Source organism: Eretmochelys imbricata, chromosome 6 (assembly GCF_965152235.1).
Source record: "Eretmochelys imbricata isolate rEreImb1 chromosome 6, rEreImb1.hap1, whole genome shotgun sequence".
Classification (NCBI taxonomy): Eukaryota; Metazoa; Chordata; order Testudines; family Cheloniidae; genus Eretmochelys; species Eretmochelys imbricata.
In genome coordinates this window covers 101317510-101339628 of record NC_135577.1, presented here as the reverse complement: position 1 = coordinate 101339628, position 22119 = coordinate 101317510, and the positions used below count along the sequence as shown (strand labels likewise).

Below are 22119 nucleotides of genomic sequence, written 5' to 3'. Positions count from 1 at the left end.
CTGCCTCTCCCACAGCCTCTTTACCATTCTTCCAGTTGTGTTCTCATTCCTTGTGAATAGCTGAGTGCCTGCCTCTTTGTCATTCATTGCTTTTTCAAGCAGCATGAAACTGATGTGATTTTGGCAATGTTACTGTTGCCCAAAGGGTTCTAAATAGACAGTGAACTTGGCCATTGCCTTGTTAATACCATTCTTCTGCTCCTTGGTGTGCAGGTATGCAGAGACAAAGCACTAAGCAATAGTGGCTGGGGGGCTCTTTGCCTGCCTAGGGAAGAAGAAGGCATAATAGCTCCATGAGTGCTGGAAGGAGTTTGCTCACTAGCAGCAATCATAATACCATACATTTTTCTTTAAAGGCTGCTGCAGTCACGTCCCTCAGCACTTGCCTCCGGAACTAGCAGCACTCCATGTCCCCAGTCCCCTTGGTCATGTGCATATATTGAGGAGTGTAGAGCTGCTATCTTTGTTAGTCAGCCCCGTTCTCAAAGAGCTGCCTGCAGCATTGTGGCTGTCTTTGGAGTTGTACCAGGAGAGGGAAGGAGCTCGAGCTATTTGTGCTCTCTGTTCCCCCACCTCCCCTGCACTCTTTTCACTAATCCAGAACTGTAGAAATCTGTTATCTGCAGATTGGGTCTGCAGTCCTCTCTGGAAGGGGGCTATTACTCGTCTAATTTGCCTTGTTTTTCTTAATTTGAATCAAGTTCCATCACCATTTCATATTCATTTTTGAAAATCTTCATTTAACTCAGAAAGATGCTTGATAAATTATAGACTTATTTGGTTGAATTATAATTAAATTAACTGTTTTATTCCTTTTTCTAGGTATTGTTTGATGATCTTGGGCCATCTTTAATCAGACTTTCTAGTCCAGATCTTCAGTTTCAGCTGCTGTACTCATTTCTGCAATTCTTGGGAGTTCCATGTGGGTGTAGTCTCTTTCCTTCAAATCTCTATATCGCAATGGATGAGAACAACATCTTTGACAATGGGCAGTCTGAAAGGCCGCTGACTTCTTTTGACTCGCTGCTTTCTGGAGTCAATAGTATTGGCCATATGGACACAATGACCAGAGGGAGACAGCACATAGGACACAGTAAGGAAGGAGAGGAGTTCATACAGAATGTCTTTCATTTAATATTGCCGTTATTTTCAGGAAAGGAAAAGTCAAACCTTTCTGTCTGTTGGCTACAATATGAAATCTCAAAGGTAAGTAAATATTTGTGCACTGTCTCTCAATGTGGCTTATAGTTTTATTGTGTACATTTTTATACCATTAAAATAAGCAACATTAAGATAAAGTGAAGGTTGAGCACTCAAATGTCAGGAAAAGCTATAGTTAAGGTGGTGTACTCAGCTTTAACTCCATTCACTTATGCATATGTATCACAGTTGTCTATAATTACACAATAACATGTTATTCTTTGAAAAATAGTATAATTTTTCTACATTCTTAGATACATATTACATTGTCTATTGTTGTGTAATACTTTGTGTATGCTAGAGAGAATCCATAAGTGGTGGTTATACAAAATGCACAATTAGAGAGGCAAGAGCTCCTTGTAATAATTTTACAACCCCCTTTAAACTTACAATAAGAGTAAAAAATGTGTCAATAAGAATGATGAACCTATATAAATTGAGTATATTTTTGGGAGGTTGACAAAGAATAGTGGGGCAGAGGAAAGTGAGAGTTTCTTTGCTTTAAATTGTAATAACATTTTCAGCACTTTGCAAAGTCTCCCCAAATTGCCTGTCATGAAACACTAATATGTGTGGAATGCATGTGAAGGCAGCTTGATAGGGAGTGGTATTCACCTGCAGCAAACAGATCTGACACTTGGCAAAGGATTCAGTCTTTTTTAGGCCTACAAAGGGGTTTTTAGCTTTTGGTATAGCTTCACCAGTGAAGATCCCTAGCTGTAGGTATGACGCATTGGTATGTCTTATCACAGTTTTGAACCATAGTAAAGCACATTGGTAAGTAATGGGTTTACAGTCACACTCTGAGTCTACAATAGAGGCTTGCAGCAGTGTAGCTGCACTGGTGGCTAAAAATCCTGGTGTGGAGAAGGCCTCAGTTTCTCTTTGCTGATTCTCTGTTCCTTACAACCACTCCCTGCAGTATAAGTGACATATGATATCAGCTGGCTGGTGGCCCACGATGGAGAGGGAAACAGATTAATTTTTTTGCATAAGAGCGAAGCTAAGGTGATTAAGGCATTTTTCCCTCCCATCCTCCCAGTGCTTGTGCCTATGGGAAATGCTGTTGATTCAGTAATCTTTAATGGGCTAGTGATGCTAAAGAATACAGAAATAGAATAATGAACCCAAATACAACTATGGGTTGTTGTTTTTTCTTGTTGTTTTTTTTCCTCCAAATTTTGTTCTGTCAATTTTCCATGCAGGTTGGTCAATGTCTCCAAGCAAAAAACAAGAAGAAACTGAAGTCACAGGGAAAGAAAAGCAAAAAACTAGCCAAGAATCTCCTTAAGGCATCTGAAAACCGAAACAACCTTTCCCTCTGGAAACTGTATGCCTACTTGGAATGGTTACTTGGCAACACAGAAGATGCTAGAAAAGTATTTGATACAGCTCTTTGCTTGGCAGGAACTGAAGGAATGAGAAATACCCAACTCTGTAATCTGAGCCTGCTTTATGCTTCACTGGAAGTGGAGCTACTAGAGAGTCTGGAGGAAACTGTTATGTCACGTGCTGTACATATATTGACCAAACTGGCTGAAAGTGGGCCATATGTACCTTATCCTGGGCACGTGTTATCTGTGAATATCTTGAAAGCTCGGAAGGCATATGAGCATGCGTTGCAAGATTATTTAAATGAAAGTCCAGTCTCTAATTGGGATCAGGTCAGCAGTTCTAACCAACTGGTTAGTTTAGTTGGTTGTTATGCACTTTTCCAGTATTTGACTGTTGGGATTGATGCTGCTGTATTAATATGTAGACATATTTCTGAAAAGCTTAAAGGTTCTGCTTCACGGAAGTTTGAAGGTATTGGAGAAAATCTTGGCATTCATAATTTCCCCACTGCTCTTGAAGCAGTCACACTCATGCACACAAATTTACTCAGGTACCATATGAAAGTTAGCATTTACCCTTTAAATCCACTGCGAGAGGCACTAACGGAAGCTTTGAAGCTGTATCCTAGCAACCAGTCTCTTTGGAGGTCATATATCCAGATCCAAAGCAAGTCTCACAATGCTAGCAAAGCACGAAGATTTTTTGATAGTGTCACAAGGTCTGCTAAGTCCCTAGAGCCGTGGCTGTTTGCAATCCAAGCAGAGGAGATGAGAAAGAAGCTTGTCGAGAATGTTCAGAGGTAATAGAACTCGAGACAAAAATAATACTGTCCACTTCACTTCACTCTTCATCTGTAGCTATCAAATCACTTTACCAAGGAGGGTGGGTACTGTCATTATCTTTACAGATGAGGAAACTGAGGTTTGGAGAGGGTATTTGTTCAAGATCTCTCAGTGAATCAGTGGCAGAATCATGAATAGAATGTAAATCTCCTGACTCTTGTCCCATAGTCTTTCTGTTGGATCACACTGCCCTCAAACATTTTCTCAAACCACACAAGTGACAGTCTTGTTCTTGAGCTGTCAGTATAATGAAGTCATAAATTGTAATACTTTGTGATAAAATGTAAAGGAAGACAGCATGTTGCAATTTAGAACTTGCTGTTGGTTGCAGTCTGGACACTGTATTTTGACTGTTGTAACAAGAAGTCTCTTTAAATCACCAGTTGACTATCATAAATATCAGATTAATCTTTGCTCATTGGTGGAAATTTGAGAATAGCCCATGCCTTCTTCCTTCAGAGGACAGGGGCAATTCTCAGGTCTTTGATAGTGAGCAAAGAATTGCCTAGTGTGCTAGTTGGACTGTTTTAATAAATGAAAAGCCCACAATGCTCATTTTACATCATCTGAACACATTAAGTGATTTAATCTGAATCACTGCCACGCAGAGGGAGATCAAGGAGACCTGGTGCTGTAATGGAGAAGAGATCAGAATATTACGAGCTTTTAAAAAATGGATGATTGCAGCTCAGTGCTGTTGGTGTTTGCTTTTTGCCTTCGGTCAGATTACTTTCCCTGCAGTATTTCATTCTTTCCTGAATGAAGTCGTCTTTAACCCAGACACCTTTGTACAGATTGTATTATCCATTTGTATAAATTCCAGTTGACTATTACAGGACGAAGATACAAATGATTAATTAATTATGCATAAAATATGTTGAATGCCCCCACTAATGAAGAATAAGAGGAATTCAGTAAATAGAATCTCTAGTCTTTTTCAAGATTCTTTTTAGCCTCTACAAACTCTACTTGCTCTTTCAGGTTTGCTAAAGATGTATTTTGGGAAATTTCTAGAGAACGGAGAAGGAGCTAGCAAAATGGAAGGTCACTAACTTTTTTTATTTTTTGTATGCTAGTATAGTTTATGTGCTAAATGCACCCCACCCCAGCCTTGTTAGTTGAATGCAAACCTGTTCTTAATTAAGTTTTTGTTTTGGCCTTTTAATTCACCCCCCAGACTCCGTTGTGATTCGTTATGGGAACTTGCACCTACAGGTGATTGAGGCTGACTACAGTGTTGCTTCTTAAATGGTGTCAAAAATATTTCATCTCTGATCACTGATGTTTTTGTGTTGTTTTCAGCATTCTGTGTTAATTACGCTATTTTTATTAGTTACTTAAACGATTGTTATTCATTCTTCAGTATGTTTCTGAATGCAGAACAGAATGTGCAGAACACATTAGACAATTTAAATATGTTGCGTAATCTTGAGAGCATATGTTGATTTTTTTAAACGTGTTACTATTGTTGATGCTAAAAGCCTTGTTTTATTTACTTCTAACATATAGGCTAAAATGTCTGAAGAATAGTGATATGTCATGCTGGGTGAAGACTAGAATCCGTAGGTGCCCTCAGGTTACACTGAATTAGGATATTATAACCTAGAAAAAATGATAATTTTTCTCAACTCTGAGTTTAGAGTGATAATTACTTTGATATGCCAGACGTCCTCTCCACAAAGAAAAATAAATACCTCATTGGGTCTTTTTATTGATTTATATATTAAAATGCCAGTTGGACCAGCATATATTCCAAATCAGTTTAGTCTGATAGCAGATAATGTTAACAGAGAAAGTAGCATGAAGTTCCTAATACATTTTCTGTGGAATGGAAGCAGTGAAATTACTCTTGCCTTCTTGTATAAGTACACAGTTGTTTACCTCATGTATATATTGTTTTCTTTTCTGTTTCAGAGTAGATGTTGGAGAAATATATTCAACAATTCCTGAAACTGGATTAAAAAATCGGATCAAAACTTTATTTGAACACGCAATTCAGAGTGAAAACGGTGCCCATTGTCCGTTGTTGTGGAGAATGTGTTTGAATTTTCTGGTGAGATTAGAATAGTGTTTGGGTTCAGTTTTATTATACCTACCATATTTGGAATTTCTGATTAACAGTGGGCACTATATGGTATGGGTGGGTTGAAAGATGCTTACATTTATCATCTTGAAGTTTGGTGGACATGTTAGTCATATCAGTTCCTACAGAAGGGACTATTTGAGGAAATGCTGTTCAGTCATTTAGTCCAGGGATTCTCAACCTTTTTCTTACTGAGGCTCCCCCCAACATGCTATAAAAACTCCACTGCCCACCTGTGTCACAATTGTTTTTCTGCATATAAAAGCTGGGGCCCGTAGCAAGCATGGCAATTGCCCGGGGCCCTGCAAAGCTCAGTTGCTCAGGCTTTTATATGCAGAAAAACAGTTGTTTTCTGCAGCTTCAGTGTTCTTCAATTTCAGCCCCAGGCAGTGGGAAAGTGGGGATCCGGGCTTCAGCTCCAGGCAGCAGGGCTCGGGACTCTGGCCCCTGTGGGGCAGTGGGGCTCAGCAAACCTCCTGAAACCTGTTTGCAGCCCCCTAGTTTGAGAACTGCTGATTTAAACTGTCTTGGTTTAGTGAAGAGTTGTAATGTCCTTGCAACATAGTTTTAGCAAGTAAGAGATACTAAGTATTATTATTGTTTGCTTATGACAGTGGCCACAATGTGGTAGGAATTTTTCAGACATTCAGGAATGGACTGTCCCTGTTATGGGGAGCTTGCAGTTTAAAGGTAGGTGGACAGAAGTTAAGGAAAGGGGAAGAACAAACAGGAAAATTATAGAAGTCAACTCAGTTGACAGCAGATAAGGATCTTTAAGGTTTTGAAGATTAAGCTGTAGCTGCTTTACTAGCTATATGCGATAATTATGGTTATGTCTCCAGTAGAGTTTGTTTTTGTTGATAAAGTCAAAATGGAAATGTCTGCTGAGATGGCCATAGTGGGCTGGGCACTTCTTTATAAAAAGTTTAATCCCGTTTTTTATTTTGAAAGTGATCTGATCTCTGAACCCCTCTTGTATCACTTCCCTAAGTCAGGGTTTCTCAAACTGGGGTCCGCGGACCCCTGCGGGACCACAAGGGTATTCCGGGGGTCCACAAGTCATGTCTGGGGCTGGCGGCCACACTGATCAATTCCCCCCCCTCCCTCCCAGTGCCTCCTGCACGCCGGAGAACAGCTGTTCAGTGGTGTGCAGGAGGCACTGGAAGGGAGGGGGAGGAGTGGGGCCGGGGCACGCTCATGGGAGGGGGCAGGAAGAGGTTGGGCAGGGGTGGGGCCTTTGGGGAGTCCGTGAAAAATTTAAAATCAAAATGGGGGTCCTCAGGTTGCTAAAGTTTGAGAACCGCTGCTCTAAATGTTCCATTCCCCAACTTTTTGGTTCAAGCTTTTCAGAAAAGGAAGATAAAGGGGGGCTTTTTTATTCTGAACTTAACCCATAGGTAAGCTGGACTGGTTTCCAGCTATGTATTTGTCAGTGTTCAGTGAGGCCCGGTCTGCCAGTATCACATCCCCAACGCTAAACAAAAATTGATTTCACATTTGGACCACGTGTGTCTGAATGATAAAAATGCTAACTATGATAAAATGTGATCTTTACATTTTCATTTGTGGAAGAGTTATTGGTGTCAGATGAGAATAAGACTCAATAATAATTCTTCACCTAACATCGATGGCACCAAAAAGCTTCTTGAGGGGTAAAACCAATTATTTAGTAATGTTCAGCTCTGCAGATATTACCACTTAAAAGTAAATGTTATGTCTGTCCATTGTCACCAGAAAGTCCTGTAGATCTTGTCAGATCTTGTGATGTGTTTAGTTCATTCAGTCTTAAGTATTTTCGACAAGGTATTTCTCCATCTTTAACAGAATCAGTAATTCAGTTGGATTTTGAATCAGTATTCTCCTTCCCCTAAAATCCCATTTATTCTTTAAGAAAGAATTAGAGGCAGAATGATATTTATTGCAAGTTGTTTGCTGAACAACAGGAGATGTAAATTTTAGTTCTCAGTTGTGACAAGTAAATGAAGTGTGTTGCTATCTAGCATTCATAAATCTCACCACACAGTATAAAAGGTTTAGTGATCCAAAAGAACCCAATCGGTATCTACAAATATTTCATCTATGTGAAACAGAACTCCTGCACTTCAGCACAAAACCTGTTGATCTTAATAGCATCGTTAATGTAGTGAGACCAAGTGAAAATGTTAAATCACTTACAGTTGAAGAATCTCCTGCTCCTTGAAGACCCCAAGGAACTTTTGTAAATTATTGGTGTAGGAAGGCATTGTTTAGATCTAGATTTGCCACAGATTTCCCTCTATGTAAAGTTATTTTCAAACCTGGCCAATTCAAAATATTCCCTTCACAAGAAATTATTAAAATCTTTACATATACATGATGACCGAATAAGGAGACTAGCCAACTAATGCACTCAAAGCTGTAGCCTTTTATTCTTCTGTTTTAAAGCTCTATGCTGCTGTTATGTTCTGTACTTGCCCCATCAGATAGCCAAGCTGGCATTTCTAGGAAGAGGATTTACCTTCCTTTAGCTAGATACCATCACAGGTTCTGATGAGCAGCCCCCTCTTGGCCACTCATCAGACTGCTGTGAGGGGATTCAGCTGCTAGATCCTGTTTGTTTTAAGTCTGAACAGAGCCCAGGCATAGTGAACAGGGACAGTCTTACAGCGTCTGAGCATGCTCTCAGGGTGCAGATCTTCTGTCATCCCCACTGAGATCACACAGCCCACTGCCCCATCATTGGAACCGGTGCTTAACTCTCTATCTCCCCTTGTAGTTTGAACCTACCCTCTCCCAGAATGCCACACACAGAAGTGTGAGCCTTCTGGTTTACTTCTTCAAGGGGCCCCGTGGTAGGTGTAACTGTTAAATACACAGACGCTACACAGAATTCTAAAGCACTCCTTGCTAAAGCACAAGAAATACACAGAGTACAGATCATATAGAAAAAAACAAACAACCTGAACATATGCTCACTTTAGTTCAGCCTTCCTTTGGGAGTTCTTGGGGACCCATCTGTGTTCAGATAGGCAGGGCTTGCCCTACCTCATCAGGTTCCTGCAGCAGCTTCTCATATCTTGTGCTGGTTACGATTGCATTTACAAAGATGTTCCAGTCATTCATTTACATAGATGTTCCAGTCTAAGTGTCTTAACCATTTAATAACTGAGGGAAGGGCATTGTGCAAGTCCATGAGGAAACCAGGCAGCTCTTGCTAACAGATGCAGCCTGCAAGTATATGATCTATATCTTCTTGGCCACAGCGCCAATGGGGGGAGTCATGAAAGCCCTACTTATGGTCACTAGAAGTATATCTTATCACTCTACATCTGAAGCAATTGAGCTTTGCTCACAGATGGTGTGGAAAGTCAAAACTAGGGAACTGGACTGTTGGATCTGTCATGAGATAGGCTATGTTGAAAGCTTGTTCTTGCCTCCTAGTATGCTGCCTGCAGGTGACATTGAGGTTCCTTAAAAGGAATTGTGCAAATTGGGTGCCTTGAGCTAAAATGGTAGATTGGTGGATTAGAGACCTCTGTAATTAGTGTTAGACCCAGATTCTGTAAGGTGACTTGTCAACTGATAGCAGAAGGCAATATAGGACAGGACCGGCAACCAGGCCAGGTTGGTTGGTCTCATGGTACCAGTTATTATATACATAATTTCATTCAGGTGCATGTCCACTAGTCCTATGTGAGTGGGGCTAAGCCACAATGGGGAGCAATATTCTGCTACAGAATAGCATGAGGAAAGCCTGGAACTTTTTAGTGACCTCGCATTGGCTCCCTAGTTTGAAATGGATAGCTAGCTGATCAGGACATTTCTTGTCTTTATTTGCAGTGGGGTCTTGATAAGGTATTCCTTGCATGTCCAGGTGTGGCCCAGTGTATCACCTAGATACACAGGCATTATGTTGTTGTTCAGTCTGAGTCCATTCAGGAAGATGTTGAGCTGTTTGTTGGCCTTATGTGTGGTTTAGATCAAACAGCCGGAAACGGTCTTTGACACTTAGAGTCTCCATTTTTTACAGTAGTGGACCAACTTTCTCATATCTGCATTGAAGACTTTGTCTAGGTGACTGAAATCCTGGTCCTGCACTGCCAGACAGATGATGTCTGCATAGATAAAAGGCCTGGCTGTGATGTAGGGAAGGTCATTTGTGAAGAGGATGAAAAGTATCTGTTTAGGCCTATTTGACACTTCTTAGCCTTAACAGTTAGTCCTGCCTCCCTTATGCGCTCAAGGACTTTTTGTAGGTGTTCCAGGTGGTCTGCCCAGGAATCCGAAAATATGGCCACATCGTCAAGGTAGGTGACTGCATATTCTCCTAATCCCGCTAGGAGACCATCTACAAGTCTTTGGAAGGTGGTGGGTGCATTTCGCAGCCCGAAAGGGAGTACATTAAATTCATACAGCCCGAGATGTGTGGTGAAGGCTGACCTTTCCTTGGCAGATTCATCTAGCGGTACCTGCCAGTACCCATGGTTAAGTCCAAGGTAGAGGTGGACTGGGCCCGTCCCAGTTTCTCTAATAGTTCATCTGTGCGTGGCATTGGATAGTTGTCTGGGCGAGTTACAGCATTTAGCTTATGGTAGTCCACGCAAAAATGTATTTCCCCATCTGGTTTGGGAACTAGAACCACTGGAGATGCCCATGCACTTCCAGAGGGGCGGATTACACCCATCTGTAACATATCCTGGATCTCCCGTTCTATAGCAGTTTTAGCTTGAGGAGACACCCGGTAAGGTTGGACCCTAACTGGGTGAGCATTACCTGTGTCAATGGAGTGGTATGCCCGTTCAGTCAGTCCTGGGGTGGCTGAGAACGTTGGCGCGTAGCTAGTGCACAGCTCCTTGATCTGCTGTTGCTGCATACGCCCAAGGGTCATGGAGAGGTTCACCTCTTCCACACCACCAGCACATTTCCCTTCATAGTAGACACCTTCGGGCCACTTAGCATCGTCTCCTCCCTGGGCTGTAAACTGACAAACCTTTAATTCTCTGGAATAAAAGGGCTTTAGAGAATTAATATGGTACACCTTAGGCTTTCGGTTGGAGGTGGGGAATGCTGTGAGATAATTAACAGCTCCCAGGCGCTCCTGGACCATGAATGGCCCTTCCCACGATGCTTCCATTTTATGGGCCTGGAGCGCCTTTAAGGCCATGACCTGGTCTCCTACTTTGAAGGAACGCTCTCTGGCATGTTTATCATACCAGGCTTTTTGCTCTTTTTGAGCATCCTGTAAGTTTTCTTTAGCAAGGGCTAAAGAGGTTCGGAGGGTGTTTTGTAGGTTGGTTACAAAGTCCAGAATGTTAGTTTCTGGAGAATGTGTAAATCCCTCCCATTGCTGCTTCATCAACTGCAGTGGCCCGTTAACCTCACGGCCATATACAAGTTCAAATGGGGAAAACCCTAAACTGGGGTGTGGTACAGCTCTGTAGGCAAAGAGCAACTGCTGCAACACTAGGTCCCAATCATTGGAGTGCTCATTTACGAATTTACGTATCATGGCCCCCAAAGTTCCATTAAACTTCTCCACCATGCCATTTGTCTGATGGTGGTAAGGAGTGGCAACCAAGTGATTTACCCCATGAGCTTCCCAAAGGTTTTCCATAGTTCCTGCTAGGAAATTAATCCCTGCATCTGTGAGGATGTCGGAGGGCCAACCTACCCTGGCAAAAATGTCTGCTAGTGCCTGGCACACACTTTTAGCCCTGGTATTGCTTAGAGCTACTGCTTTCGGCCATCGGGTGGCAAAATCCATGAAAGTCAGTATGTACTGCTTTCCTTTGGGTGTCTTTTTTGGAAAAGGACCCAGAATATCCACAGCTACTCGCTGAAATGGAACTTCAATGATGGGGAGTGGCTGGAGAGGGGCTTTGACCTGGTCTTGGGGTTTCCCCACTCTTCGGCATACCTCACAAGACCGGACATAGGTAGAAACATCCTTGCCTATTCCCTCCCAGTGGAATGACCCCCCCAAACGGTCTTTGGTCCTGTTCACCCCAGCATGGCCACTAGGGTGATCGTGGGCTAAGCCCAAGAGTTTGGCCCAGTATTTAGTTGGAACTACCAACTGTCACTGAGGATGCCAGTCTTCCTGGTGTCCACCAGAAAGAGTTTCCTTGTATAAAAGTCCTCTTTCTACAACAAACCTGGATCGATTAGAAGAGCTGAGAGGTGATGGGTTGCTCCATGCTGCTCTCCAAGCTCTCTGGAGGCTTTCATCTGCCTCCTGTTCGGTCTGGAACTGTTCCCTTGATGTTGGAGACATCGCTTCCAGAGGGACCAAGCATAGGTCCACAATCCCATGAGGAACTGATGTAGGGGATGGGGCTGTTTCCGTTGACTGTGAACCGCTCTCCGCGGGTGCACTATGTTGGGATTCAGGCTCCGGCTGAGCCTCTTGTGTAGGGTTATTGGCTGCTGCCAGTTCAGGTTTGGTGGGGCCCTCTGGTGTTGAGGTTGCAAGTACTGGATTCAGTGCTGGCAATGGGTCTGGTGTTGGTTGTTCGGCTGGTTCCGGTTCTGGGATTGGTTCCGTCTGGGTCTCTGGGACTGGATCCACTACTGCTGTTGCAGACATTGGCCTGGGGTCCGGGTCCATCACCTCTGACCGGGTCCTGATAGAAGTTTCCGGAACAGAGCTAGGCCTCATGGCTTTTTTAGCCTGGCTGCGGGTGACCGTTCCCACCCTCTTGGCCTGCTTCACATGATTGGCCAAGTCTTCCCCCAACAGCATGGGGGATGGGATAATCATCATAGACTGCAAAAGTCCACGTTCCTGACCAGCCCTTGTACTGGACTGGCAACTTGGCTGTAGGCAAATTGAAAGAGTTGGACTTGAAGGGTTGAATCGTCACTTGGATCTCTGTGTTGATTAAATTGGGGTCCACTAAGGAAGCATGGATAGCTGACACTTGTGCTCCAGTGTCCCTCCACGCGGTGACCTTCTTCCCTCCCACACCCACAGTTTCCCTCCGCTCCAAGGGTATCTGGGAGGTATCTGGGCCTGCGGACCTCTGGTGTGATTCCGGTGCAATGAACTGTAATCTGTTGGGATTCTTGGGGCAGTTGGCCTTTACATGCCCCAGCTCGTTACATTTAAAACATCGTCCAGCTGACGGGTCACTGGGGCGAGGTGGGTTGCTGGAGAATGGGGTGGTGGGACGATAAGGGGTCTGGAGGGTTCTTTGGGAGGTAGGTGGGGCCTTGGGCGGCCCCCGGTAATAGGGTGTGGTCTGGGGTTGTCCCTTCTGGTCTCCGCTCCAACTGCGACCAGTTTTCTTCTTCTCTGCCACCTCCACCCATCTGGCTCCAATCTCTCCTGCCTCGATTACAGTTTTGGGCTTCCCATCTAGGATGTATCTTTCCTCAGGAATCCCCTCTAAGAATTGTTCCATTTGCATTAGGAAGGGCAAATTTACTGGAGATTCAACACTTGCTCCTGATATCCAGGCATCCCAATGTTTCACAATGTGGTAGGCATGTCGGGTAAATGACACGTCTGGTTTCCACCTTAGGGCTCTGAACCTCCGACGAGATTGCTTGGGTGTTATCCCCATTCTGACTCTCGCCTTGGATCTAAACAGTTCATACTTGTTCATGTGTTCTTTAGGCATTTCAGCTGCCACCTCAGCTAAGGGTCCACTGAGCTGCGGCCTCAGCTCTACCATGTATTGGTCAGTAGAGATGTTGTACCCAAGGCAGGCCCTTTCAAAATTTTCTAAGAAGGCCTCAGTATCATCGCCTGCCTTGTAGGTGGGGAACTTTCTGGGATGGGAAGTGGTACTTGGAGAAGGATTGCTAGGGTTTGTTGGGATATTCTGCTGAGCCTTTATCTTCTCTATCTCCTCCACATACTTCCTGTCTTTTTCCTTCTCCTCCAGTTCTTTGTCCCTTGCTTCCATAGCTCTCCTGTGAGCAGCCACTTGGTGTTGTTCTGCCTCTTCCGCTGCCTCTCTCGCTGCCTCCCTTTCTTGTTCCTTCTCCTCCTTCTTCAGCCGCATGAGTTCTATCTGTCTTTCATGTTCCCTTTGAAACAGATATGGGGACCTGCATGAAAAACCTCCTAAGCTTATCTTTACCAGCTTAGGTCAAAACTTCCCCAAGGTACAAAATATTCCACCCTTTGTCCTTGGATTGGCCGCTACCACCACCAAACAAATACTGGTTACTGGGGAAGAGCTGTTTGGAAACGTCTTCCCCCCAAAATACTTCCCAAAACCTTGCACCCCACTTCCTGGACAAGGTTTGGTAAAAAGCCTCACCAATTTGCCTAGGTGACTACAGACCCAGACCCTTGGATCTTAAGAACAATGAACAATCCTCCCAACACTTGCAGCCCCCCTTTCCTGGGAAATGTTGGATAAAAAACCTCACCAATTTGCATAGGTGACCACAGACCCAAACCCTTGGATCTGAGAACAATGAAAAAGCATTCAGTTTTCTTACAAGAAGATTTTTAATAAAAATAGAAGTAAATAGAAATAAAGAAATTCCCCCTGTAAAATCAGGATGGTAGATACCTTACAGGGTAATTAGATTCAAAACATAGAGAATCCCTCTAGGCAAAGCCTTAAGTTACAAAAAAGATACACAGACAGAAATAGTTATTCTATTCAGCACAATTCTTTTCTCAGCCATTTAAAGAAATCATAATCTAACACGTACCTAGCTAGATTACTTACTAAAAGTTCTAAGACTCCATTCCTGGTCTATCCCCGGCAGAAACAGCATGTAGACAGACACAGACCCTTTGTTTCTCTCCCTCCTCCCAGCTTTTGAAAGGATCTTGTCTCCTCATTGGTCATTTTGGTCAGGTGTCAGCGAGGTTACCTTTAGCTTCTTAACCCTTTACAGGTGAGAGGCGCTTTCCCCTGGCCAGGAGGGATTTCAAAGGGGTTTATCTTTGAAGGGGTTTACCTTCCCTTTATATTTATGACATGCCCCCCAAATCTCAGCTAGGGTGAAACACTGGCAGGGATTTCTTCCTGGAGCTCTAGGAAAAACAGAGTTAATAAGACACATGCATCTCTAAATATACTACCAAGTACATAAAGACTAACAATATTTTCTACATCTCAAGGACGATTTTAACCAGTTGATTCTGGGAAACTTTCACGGGAGAGTGCATCAGCCACTTTGTTAGAAACTCCTGAGATGTGTTGGATGTCGAAATCAAAATCTTGGAGAGCTAAACTCCACCGAAGAAGTTTTTTGTTATTTTCTTTGACGGTGTGAAGCCACTTCAGTGCAGCATGGTCAGTTTGCAGGTGGAAACGCCGTCCCCAAACATATGGGCGTACCTTTTCCAGAGCGTAGACAATGGCGTAACATTCTTTTTCAGTGACTGATCAGTTGCTTTCCCTCTCAGACAGTTTTTTGCTGAGAAACACTACAGTGTGGAATTCTTGATCAGGTCCTTTCTGCATTAAAACTGGTCCCACACCTCGCTCGGACGCATCTGTGGTTACTAGGAACGGTTTGTCAAAGTCTGGGGCCCTTAGTACAGGGTCAGACATGAGTGTTGCTTTAAGCTTGTTAAAGACCTTCTGACACTTTTCGGTCCACTGAACGGCATTTGGCTGTTTCTGTTTGGTTAGGTCTGTCAGTGGGGTGGCGATTTGGCTGTATTGCGATATAAATCGTCTGTAATAACTGGCCAAGCCTAAGAAGGATTGAACCTGTTTCTTTGACTTTGGGACAGGCCACTTTTGGATAGCATCCACTTTGGCCTGTAGGGGGCTGATAGTTCCTTGACCCACTTGGTGTCCAAGGTAAGTCACTCTGTTTAGGCCTATTTGACACTTCTTAGCCTTAACAGTTAGTCCTGCCTCCCTTATGCGCTCAAGGACTTTTTGTAGATGTTCCAGGTGGTCTGCCCAGGAATCCGAAAATATGGCCACATCGTCAAGGTAGGCGACTGCATATTCTCCTAATCCCGCTAGGAGACCATCTACAAGTCTTTGGAAGGTGGTGGGTGCATTTCGCAGCCCGAAAGGGAGTACATTAAATTCATACAACCCGAGATGTGTGGTGAAGGCTGACCTTTCCTTGGCAGATTCATCTAGCGGTACCTGCCAGTACCCATGGTTAAGTCCAAGGTAGAGATGAACTGGGCCCGTCCCAGTTTCTCTAATAGTTCATCTGTGCGTGGCATTGGATAGTTATCCGATGAAGTGAGCTGTAGCTCACGAAAGCTTATGCTCAAATAAATTGGTTAGTCTCTAAGGTGCCACAAGTACTCCTTTTTGCGAATACAGACTAACATGGCTGTTACTCTGAAACCAGTGCTAGAACTGATTCCTGAGGTATACCATTGTTTTGGGACCTCCAGGATCTGTTTTTTTGTCCATGTGAAACTTAGAACTGGTGGCCTCTCAGCAGCAGTTCCACACCTGTGACAGCCCATCACGGTATGACCAATGACACTTTGCACCTTAAGGCTGTATGCCAGATCGTGTTATATGCAGCAGCAAAGTCTAGGACCTGTCCTCTACCTGGTCTGGAAGCCATTCGTGATGTAGGCAGTGAGTGCCAGCACTTAACCACAGATACTGTGGTTTGGTGTGAAACCTGTTTCATCTACGCTCAGGACAAGGGGTGGGAGCAATTCTCTGAAGGATAAGCCTTTCAAGTAATTTGTACACACATCGTAACAAAGAGATGGGGTTGTGGTAATATGCTGCAACTCGATTGTCTTTCTCAGGTTTTGGCAAGACTATTTATTACCTTTTGTCCTGTGCCAGATCTTAGGCTTTTTATTCTTCTAGATGACTCTTACATCGAATTCTACATGACTCTGGATAGCAAAATGGCTACTCAGTGTTTGCTAGTTTTTCCCAGGCTCTTCAGGAATTCAGCTGAGCTATTACCAAGCCCTTAGCATCATCTGTTTTCAGTGTTTTGATCGCCCTTTCTGTTTCATCTGTGGCAAAAGGCTGAAGTCTTCACTTTTAGATATGCACTGTTTCTAGTGCCGTCATTATTTCTTCATCTCTCCTTCAAACTTTTTGTCCTTATCTGCCTTTGCAACATTTATCAGGTGGGTAGCAATGCTGTTTGGATAGACTGGGTGTTGGCACTATGCTGGATGCTGCTGAGCAGCACCAAGTTTTCTGATTAATGCCCTGGCTTTGTGGCTGGATCTTGAGGTGTTTAGTTCCATATTAACCTGCTCTCATCTTGCTCTTCTAGAAATATTCAAGCTGTCTCAAGGTGTGTGGTGATGTCTGGATCATGACTTTCTTCATACTGATTGAGGAATTCTGCATGCTCCTTATCTAGATAGAGAATGTAGACATTATAACAACCTGTTGGAATTGATGTGGTGAAAGCTTTATACATGGCTCTTGTAAATACCATGTAAGATTCTTCAGTAAAGATGATTTACGATAAAACTGGGCCAGTTTGCTCTCCATAGTTCCAGCAAGGTTTTTTTGTTGGCACTTTCACCAAGTATCCATACCTATTGTAAGTGACTAAAGATCTCAAATCACTCAACTCCTGTCCTTTAATCACTGTCTAGTCTCTGTCAGGTGACCTTAAACCCTTATTAGGTGACTTTGTTGCCAGGTGCCCTCCTCTGACAAACCACTTCTGGGTGGGAGCCTATCTGTTTTCAATTATATTTATATTTGTATAGAGGACCATCCCGAGTTAATGAACCTTTGTCAACCCTGTATCGCTCCCCTGTGGGATTTTTGTCCATTATGGAGGCAAAAGTACAGCAGAGGAGACAGCTACCCCCAGATATTCAAAATGGAGTTTGCAGTCTGCTAAAGATAGACTGTTCATAATCTCACACAGAATTTATAAATTGTATAGCTAGACCTGCCAAATTTATCACAGATGCAAAGTTAATTTTTGCAAACAAAAGGGTCTACATTTTCAAGAAGACCGCAACCCTTTCTCCTGCTGTATGTGTGAAACTATGTGCACTATCATTCCCGCACACATTTTTTGTGGACTATCGCTTTTGTAGGCATGTGATAGAATTATCTAACCCCTTTATAAAATGCAAATATTGTTGTGCATGTAAATATTATTACTTGCTTACAAATAGCAGTATACTAACATTGTATGGACAAATGGAGGGCACTTCTTAGCAAATTTGGAATTGAGGAAAATCTGGAAATGGAACAATTAGATATTCTAGTTTTTTAAGGAGAGAGAAAAGTTAGGATGACACAGTATTTAGCAGGAAAAGATAGTATAGCTCAGTTGCTAATGTACTTGCCTTGGAGCCCCATGCTTCCATGCCATGAGTTGTGTTCTTGCTTAATGCTAACCTTTGACTGCAGTATTAGAGAAGTGCTGTCTTGCAAGTGAAAAGTCAAACAGGTTCTTAGTCATTCTTTGATGTTTCTGTTTCACTCCGCCACTTGTGAGTTATGAAGGGCCAACTCCTACCTCATAAAGGCATTGCTCATATCATAGTCCATTAATATAATATACCATATTACATGTATGCCTATTATACAGTCTGTTCATAAAGGACTCCTCACCAGGGAACCTCTGTCTGAACTTTTGCATGGTTGTTTCTCTGCTTCTAAGAAGACATAAAATATCACTTCAGCAGCCCCATTTTATTTGAAATATGGATTTTTGTCCCCTCACAGTTTTCTCTAGGAGATAAAGAAAGGAGCAAAGGACTGTTTTATAAAGCCCTTCAGAACTGTCCCTGGGCAAAGGTAAGTGTTTTGTTTTGTTTTTAAATTTAAATTGATCATCAAGAAATGAAGATTTTTATAGAAATAAATTTGAAAAGTTTAGGATGTAATTAGCCATGCTACATATGTGGGAAAAGAATGAAAACTGAGGGAACTCTTACTGTCAAAAGATACCAAAAATTGACTACAAATGAGAGGTAAATTTGCAGGGTAAACAATAAATAAATAAAGTGGCCAGTGCAGTTTTCAGTTTCATAAGTTGAGGAATTGTATTGTATAAAGCATGGAGACGATCCCCCTCCCTGTGACCCCGGAGAGATGGTGTTCTGAGTACCGTGTTTAATTCTGAGTATGTCAGTAGCAGAAATATGTAGAAGACAAATTAGAAGGAATTCAGAGAATTACAGAAAATAAATAAATAAATTGGCGAGCACCTATGACTCCCATTGAAATTAAAAGGAGCTTCAAGAGATTCAGCACATTTCAGACCCTACATTTGGATGCTGAATAAGAGACCTAGTCATTTATAGTCCATACCCCTATCTTTATTCTTTCTTATACGTATGCTGAAATGCTGGTTGCATCTGCTAGTTGTATGTACTCCTTTCTGTCTAGTCCCTCTTTCTTGAACAGAAAAATGTCTGAGTAAATGTTCTTTTTTTAAAATTGTATTCATAGGTGCTGTATATGGATGCAATAGAGTATTTTCCAGATCAACTGCAAGAGACCCTAGATCTAATGACTGAAAAAGAATTGAGAGTAAGGGTACCTATAGAAGAACTGGAATTGCTACTGGAAGATTAAAAGAAGATGGTGCAAGAACAAACAAGAAAAAGAAAAAACAAACAAAAAAGGGAATTTTGATGTCCAAAAGACCAACTATAATGGTCTTCAACCATTATCTTTGACTGGGACTTCAACGGACTATGCACATATTTTTCTTACTAAGAATAATTTGTTAAAAACTTTGCTATTACTGTGCCACACCACTAGCTGTAAATATCCTAGAATTTGTTCCACATCTTGTAGTGGGCTGCTTTACACATGTAAATACATCTGTTTTTCTGGAAAGTACAGCGAAATCCACAAAATGATACTTACCGGTAATTAATTTGCTGTTGGACCCCATCTACAACTCGTATGCTACAGTTTAATACAGCCATTCCCTTGAATTCAGTGGAATGTCAAGACATGCCTACTACAATTTGCTAGGCAGCACAGGAAGTAAACATCTGCCAAATGTACCCTTTACAATCTGCTGCTGTCAACAGGCTAAATATGTCCTGCTTGGTGTGGATGTATATATAAATATCCACGTATGTTCCAGTATCTTGCTTTCTGTACAAAACAAGAAGATAAGTAAAACTCTTGAAAAAATATCCAAGCAACGATTAGCTCAATTGATAAACTGTTAACTTGTCAAACAAGTTTTGGCTTTTATCAGCTTTGTCTTTGCATGTGTACATGATATGACAATTCTAATGTAAATATTTATGAAAAACATACTTAAATATTTTAATTTCATTGGAACTTGGATTTTTTATTTTTTAAATGTTAATTTTGGTGAGGAAAATGTATGCATCTTTATTTTTAATACCTAGATTTTTTCTAGCAGCAAGTTTTTGTTTAGTTTTAAATACGCAAGCTATTATTAACTTCCCTGTACTCCCAACATACATTGGGTAATTGTCATGAGAGAAAGAAATGGTAATTCTGTTTTGAGGTGCCGCTTGCTAAGGTGACTGCTCAGGATATTAGACTGTTTATAGCAACTCTGTACTTTACAGGCTAGTCGACACTGATATAAGATGGAATATGGCAACTGTTTAACAGTGTATAGCACATTTTTTCCACTTCCCATTATAAACAAATGTGTAATGTTACTATGTTCAGACGAAAATAAATAGGGAATTTACTTATATAGAAAGTGCTAAAATATGAACAAGACACTGGATTTCGCACCCTTGTTGTTGAGACTGCAGATGATGAGGATCTGAGTTTTCATCTGTGAAAGAAACTACCTCCAACAGCAGAGCCCTTTAATATCATATGGGGTATTGGTTTTGTATCGACTCTGAAGGAAGAGTGCGAGCTACTCAATCACTTATACTTATCTCTGCCGCAATGAGATACACCATGGAGGGCTCCTGTCCAGCCCAACCCTGGTCAGCTGATGAGATCTGTTAGCATTGCAGCACAAGCTAAGTCCATTTTAGTTTGCATTATAATTCATTTATCCATCTTGTGAACGTATTTTGAATAGAGATGGGGATGTGCAAATGTTTGACCATGTTCTTAAATTTTATAATAGTTCTGTAGCAACTTTTATTGAAGATCTTAAATTGCTTTACTTAGTAAATTTAGCCTCATATTATCACTCTGATTAAGTGCAAGTATGGCCACATTTTTGTTTCAAAATTAATGGATTCAATGATATTTTTCTTTTTAAAAAATCCATTACTTCTAAAACCCCAGTTTCATGTGAGTCTGAGAGATGGCAGGAACACTCAAATTAGAGCTAGCAGCTTGTTACTGGGTGGTGGGTGAAGAAAGAGAGGTCAGACTCTAACTTTTCTGTTTCTTTGGTGGATCAAAAATTGAGTCACTCATTCTCTGTTCCCCTTTGAGATGTGGCCAGTGGTAGGGGTGTGGAAGAGGATCTGGCATGCCTAGACTCTGCCCACCCTTGGAGGTCTGTTTCTGCTTTGCTACATTGCTTTGCTTTTTCTCCCATGGGATGGGGAAGTTCCTGGAGCTCCTGCTCTATATTATTCTCCGCCTCTCTCCCTACATTCATCCTCTTGCTCACACTTGTCCATTTTCTCTCCTTCTACTCACTTTACCCTGCTCCTCCTCTCCCAGCACCAGAGCTAGAACGTTTGTGATTTCATGGGTCTCATTTCTCATGCATAAGAGCAAGTCATTGACTCCACCCTCTGAGAAGTGTAAGTGTAAGCAGGTTGGGGGTGGTGGGTGCAGACCCTTTTCTCCGCACCTGAAGACTAAGAGCAGCAACAATGGCTGGCTGGCCCCCAGTTCCATGAACTTACTGTACAGTGCTGTATGCAGATGTAATTGCCATTCCTTATTCTTACATGATATTTCTCCTGCTTATGTATCTGTGTTAGCCCTCTTAACCACAGCTTCAACCTGGTAGCTTATGTTCAGTTGTGCACCATGACCCTAAATCTATTTGAGTCACTGCTTTCCAAGATACAGTTCCTCATTGTGTAAGTGTGACCTACATTCTGTGTTCTTGGCAGTTTGGCTGTATTAAAACACATGTTCAAGTGAGCCCAGCTTATTTTGTGATCCAGATTGATTTATAAAACTCACCTGGCCTTCATTACCATTTCACCAATTTTAGTGTCTTCTTTAACAGAAATGGTTTTATATTTTCTTTGCGATTACTGATAAAGATATTGAATGGCATTGGGCCAACAACAGATTCCTGCAGGATCCCATGTGAAATAGCCTCTTGGATGATGGTTTTCCATTTACAATTTACTTTTTGAGATTTGTCAGTTTGTAATCCATTTCATGGATTACGTTCCATTGGTATTCTTTATATTGTTAATTTTTCAATCAGAATGTTGTCCAGTTCTAAGTCAAATACCTTACAGAAGTCTTAAGCATGCCATATTCTGAATTACTTTTTATTATTCAGGCTTGTAATTTCATCAAGAAAAATGAGCTTTGTGTCACAAGAGTTATTTTTCCATAAAACCATGCTGTCATCAACTACACTACCATCCTTTCATTTGTTACTGATTGCACCCCGTATCAGTCTTTCCATGATTTTGCCTGGGCTGAATGTCAGGCTAGCCGGAGGAGAAAAGACATGGGTCACAGAAATATTACATTACATTCAGTTTCTAGAAATGTCCTTTTTCCACATTCCTAACCCTTTAGGTAAGGGGTTAGAGCATCTCTGAGACACCCAACAAGTTCTGCAGCAAAAGCAGGAGAATTGGACTGTATATTCCTGACATTTCTAAGGTTGTGG

The 22119-nt window shown here is 42.1% G+C and overlaps 1 protein-coding gene across 4 annotated transcripts in view; it reads left to right on the top strand.

Annotated features, from left to right (window-relative positions):
* Positions 1-21859, top strand: part of NRDE2 (NRDE-2, necessary for RNA interference, domain containing) — a 79541-nt gene extending 57682 nt beyond the window's left edge. For 3 of the 4 annotated variants that reach the window (XM_077819256.1, XM_077819255.1, XM_077819257.1), the window contains 5 exons: positions 823-1206; positions 2406-3334; positions 5292-5430; positions 18063-18134; positions 18792-21859. In XM_077819256.1, coding sequence (XP_077675382.1) covers positions 823-1206; positions 2406-3334; positions 5292-5430; positions 18063-18134; positions 18792-18917 — 1650 coding nt within the window. In that variant the 3' untranslated portion in view covers positions 18918-21859. Of the gene's footprint in view, positions 1-822; positions 1207-2405; positions 3335-5291; positions 5431-18062; positions 18135-18791 lie in introns of those variants that run through there. The other variant, XR_013346417.1, reaches the window with a different exon arrangement.
* The last annotated feature ends 260 nt before the right edge of the window (positions 21860-22119 follow it).